Source organism: Octopus bimaculoides, chromosome 14 (assembly GCF_001194135.2).
Source record: "Octopus bimaculoides isolate UCB-OBI-ISO-001 chromosome 14, ASM119413v2, whole genome shotgun sequence".
NCBI lineage: Eukaryota > Metazoa > Mollusca > Cephalopoda > Octopoda > Octopodidae > Octopus > Octopus bimaculoides.
The window spans coordinates 24,311,769-24,316,755 of record NC_068994.1 but is presented as its reverse complement, the minus strand read 5'-3'; the positions used below and the strand labels follow the sequence as shown (position 1 = coordinate 24,316,755).

At 45.7% G+C, this 4,987-nt stretch overlaps 1 protein-coding gene across 1 annotated transcript; it reads left to right on the top strand.

Annotated features, from left to right (window-relative positions):
• Positions 1 to 1,837: 1,837 nt before the first annotated feature.
• On the top strand, positions 1,838 to 2,692 carry LOC106869120 (craniofacial development protein 2-like). Its single transcript, XM_014914668.1, has one exon. The coding sequence runs from the start codon at positions 1,838 to 1,840 to the stop codon at positions 2,690 to 2,692; it is 855 nt and encodes a 284-aa protein (XP_014770154.1).
• The last annotated feature ends 2,295 nt before the right edge of the window (positions 2,693 to 4,987 follow it).

Sequence of the window (4,987 nt, the reverse complement as noted above, 5' to 3'; positions counted from 1 at the left end):
TTTCATGAACAAGTTGTTCTGTTGATCGGATCAACTGAAACCCTCGACGTCGTAAGCGACGGAGTGTGGGTTACACACACACACACACACACACACACACACACACACAAACATACATATATATATATCTACATATCTATATATATATATATATTTACTAACGCATTTATTTTTGTTTTACAAGTTTTCTTTCATATCAAGAAGAAGAAGAAAGCAAGCAGCTACAAGTAAAGCAGTTTGGAAGCAAAAATTACAACGGAACTGAAATCTAAAATATATACTTTGGAATGGATGGTTTCCATCGTAACTACCTGTTCACTAAATTCTTTCACACAACATTCCTTCTCGCTGTAATCATTGTCATTTTACAAATAACATCGAGTAGAGCGGAGAGCAAGAGTTACAAAACATGGGGTGAATTTCCGGAAGCCGCATCCACTCTTCCGTCATTAGAGTATTCATTCGAAGGACTAGGTGCTTATTTCAAATTCTCAAGATCATTTGTTTACAATTCTTTGAAACTTGATCCTATCGGTAAGTACTACTACTACTACTACTACTACTACTACTACTACTACTACTACTACTACTACTACTAAATCTTAGACTCCCTCAAGATTTGTAAAAACGAGAATTTTAAAATAATCACAGCCGACGAAATGCAGTTTATATGTTGTGAAAATGATGGATAGCCTTTTGCTGCTTCCATTCATTTAGCAATGTGAACAATTGATGTGAGCAATGTTAATAACAGAAAAAGACAGGCAATTGCAAATGATATCCGGTTGGGCCACTCTGAAACTGTCTACAAGTCACAATGAAGCCTTTCCTTGTTAGACACATATGTATGTACGTATGTATGTGTGTGTATGTATGTGTGTGTATGTATGTGTGTGTATGTATGTGTGTATGCATGTATGTATGTATGTATGTATGTATGTATGTGTGTGTGTATGTATGTATGTATGTATGTATGTATCTATGTATGTATTGTGCCAGGTCGCTCTCGAGTGCTACTGGTACCTTGTAGTCCAGTACAACCTGTTCCATGGTCAGGTCGTCGGCGACTAAACTGGCAATTCCACCAGGCAATTCCACCAGGCAATTCCACCAGGCAATTCCACCAGGCAATTCCACCAGGCAATTCCACTAAGCAATTCCACCAGGCTTGCAGAACAAAAAATAAGACCTGTCAAAGGGCGGAGGAACTACAATGTAGTCAACAACCATTCAATTATGTGTGTTTGTGGAGTGTTTGTGTGTGTAGTGTGTGTGTTACATTTTGGACTCTGCGTGTGTGTATTGTATATACTGTGTTCTTTTTTTTTTTAATTGTATAAATCGTATGGGCAGTGGGCAGGTCCTTCTGTTCCTGTACGGGTAGTGAGGCCTCCCCGCCCTCCAAGAGCAACCCAAGGCCTCCACAGTTCTCTTGCTCAGGATTCAGTGATTCCATCCCCTCTTCTTCTTCTTCTTCTTCTTCTTCTTCTTCTTCTTCTTCTTCTTCTTCTTCTTCTTCTTCTTCTTCTTCTTCTTCTTCTTCTTCTTCTTCTTCTTCTTCTTCTTCTTCTTCGTATTTATTAGGTAGTATGATTTCTTGTTGTATTTGTCAGCTTCATTAAATACTACCCTCAGCGAGATACGTCTTGCCGACACAGGGGAGATCACCGAGGCTGGAGCTGGATACACTTTCTTTTGATCAGGGAAGGCACCGGATGAACGCAGGGCAGCAGTAGTTGGCTTTGCCATTCGCACCGCCCTCGTCAAGAACCTGGGGTCCCTCCCAAGAGGAATCAGCGACCACCTGATGGTGATGAGAATTCCTCTCCAAGGCAAGATGCACTTGACACTCATCAGTGCTTACGCCCCCACCGCGACCTACACTCTGGAGCAGAGAGAGTTGTTCTATCAGAACCTCACCAAAGTACTACAAGAAGTTCCTAAAGACGACAAGCTGCTAATACACGGGGACTTCAATGCCCGTGTAGGCAGAGATGCCCAGTCTTGGCCAGATGTCATCGGGCCACATGGCATCGGACATGAGAATACCAACCGTCAACTGCTACTCACCTTCTGCGCTGAACAGAAATTCACCATCACCAATACCCTGTACCAACTGCCTGACATCCACAAGGCTACCTGGATGCACCCAAGGTCCAAGCATTGGCACCTGATCGACTATGTGATCATCAGGCACCGTGACATCCAGGATGTTCGCATCACTAGGGCAATGAGGGGAGCTGACTACTGCACAGATCACCTGCTGTTGAGGTGTAGACTGTCCTTTTCCATTGCCAACAGACACAGACGCCAGAAAGCTGATGCTAAAAAGAAACCGGGCGTCCAAAAACTCAATGAACCAAAAACAAAAGAGACCCTCATTGCCAACCTTGCGAACCAGCTTGAACATCTGCCAGCAGAGGGAAACCTTGAGAAGGCCTGGGTCAACTTCCGGGATGCAGTGTATGACTCTGCCAGCTTTACCCTTGGCCAGACAAAACCGAAACACCAAGACTGGTTTGACAACAAGAAGGAGATCACCACCCTCCTCCAGGAGAAGAAAGAAGCCTTCACAGCCTGGCTCAACGACAAAGACTGTCAAGCCAAGCACGACGCTTCAAGAACATCAGAGGAAAGGTGTAGACTGAGCTGCGACAGATGTAAGACAAGTGGTGGGAAAACAAAGCTGTAGAACTACAGCAGTATGCAGACGAACACAACGCCAAGAAGTTCTTTGCCGGCCTGAAAGACGTGTATGGCCCCACGCTAAATGCAATGGCACCTGTGCGCTCTGCCGATGGAACCCAGATTAATGAGAAGAGTGACATCACACAGCGCTGGAGTGAACACTTCAGTCAGCTGCTAAACAGACCTTCTCAGATTGACCAACAGGCCATCCAAGACATGCCACAGGGCCCAGTCCTGGTGTCGCTTGATGACCGCCCCAACACTGGCAGAAATCCAGAAGTCCATCAAGCAACTACATGTGGGGAAAGCACCTGGTCCTGACGGAATACCCCCCAGAGATCTTCATAGAGGGTGGTGAAGCTGTTGCCATCAAGTTGAGTGAGCTGATACAGCAGTTCTGGGACGATGGATCAGTGCCGCAGGACTTCAAGGATGCTAACATCGTGTATCTGTACAAGAACAAGGGGAACAGAGCTTCATGTGACTACCACAGAGGCATCTCATTGCTGAGCAACACAGGAAGGGTCATAGCCTGTGTTTTTCTGAATCGCATCACACACCACCTGCTGGACGACGTGGTCTCAGAGAGCCAGTGTAGATTTAGGAACAACAGGGGGACAATAGACATGTCTTTGCGGTACGGCATATACAAGAGAAGCGCCGAGAACAAAACCAGAACCTCTACATCCTCTTCGTGGACCTGACGAATATTTTGACACTGTCAACCGAGAGGGCCTGTGGGATATCTTGTCCAAGCTAGGCTGCCCACCAAAGCTCATCAGGATCATCAATTCATTTCATGATGGCATGATGGCTCGCATCGTGGAAAACGGAGATGTCTCTGATCCATTCCCGGTCTTCAATGACGTGAAGCAAGGCTGTGTGATGGCTCCCACACTCTTCAGCCTCATGTTTGCTACCATGCTCTTCCACACCCGGTCAAAGTCTGATGCTGGTGTCACTATTCTCTACAGATGTGACGGCCGATTCTTTGACCTCAGACGTCTGAAGGCAAAAACCAAAGTCCTGGACGCCCTAGTGAGAGACTTCCTGTTTGCGGACGATTGTGCGCTTGCAGCATTGAATGAACCCAACCTGCAAGAACTTGCTACTTGTCTTGCAGAAGTAGCAAAAGCCTTCGGACTGACCATTAGCCTGCGAAAAACTGAAGTAATGCTTCAGCCTGCACCTGACCTGACACCTCCTGAGTCTCAGATTGAGATTCAGGGTACAAATCTGAGCAACGTAGAGAGCTTTACATACCTAGAAAGCTGCCTGTCCTCAAACTGCAGCATGCACAAAGATGTCTCCATGAGGCTTGCAAAAGCAGGAGCTTCGTTTGGCAGACTTTGGACACGTGTGTGGGCCGAACGAGGCATCAGACTTTCCACAAAGCTGGCAGTCTATAGGGCAGTCGTCATCACCTCTCTGCTCTGCGGCTGTGGGGCGTGGACGCTGTATAGGAGGCAAATGCGAGTACTTGACCAGTTCCACCGCCGCTGCTTGCGACAAATCATGGCACTTTCTTGGTAGGACAGAGTCTCTAACACTTAGGTGCATCGCAGAGCCGAAATGCCCAGAATCGAAGCCCTCATCATGAAGGCCCAGCTCCGGTGGGTCGGACATGTAGTCCGCCGAATGAACGATGCGCGTCTACCAAAGATTAACTTCTCTGAGCTGGCTTCTGGAGTAAGAAACCATGGAAGGCCACTAAGGCGATACAAGGACAGCCTGAAAACTTCCCTTGAGGCCTGCAGCATTTCAGTCCGTGGCTGGGAATCGCTTGCCTCTGACTCTACTTTCTCAAAATATGTGCTGAGATCGTTGGTAAAAGACCCGAGTGCCCCAATAATGACGAGTATAAGTTGGAACTTGTAATCCAGGTAAAATAGCTGTAAATTTCTCAGTAGTTCAGCCTAAGTGTTTTCTTTTTCACTGATCTTTAGATTTATGTTGACATTTGCTGGATCGTATCTCATCAAGTGTCCAGTCAAGTAGTTCAAATGCTGATATGAGTACTGATACCAGAAAAACATTATGAGCCACTGTTTTATTGTATGCAAAGAGTTCTTATCTTTGGTGAGAAACCCGCTTCAAGCCGGGTTTCTCACCAAAGAAATCTATATCTTCTCGTGAAGTAGCTGCTATGACATTTATTGCTTGTTCTCACACGTCTTTCTGCACTGCTAACTGACTTCTGTTGTATTTGCTATTAATTATTTTTCTTTCAGTTTCTCTCCTCTGAAGTCAGAGTTTCTGATTGTCAGCTTTTAGCTCCTATTTGAAAGTGATCAGTTGT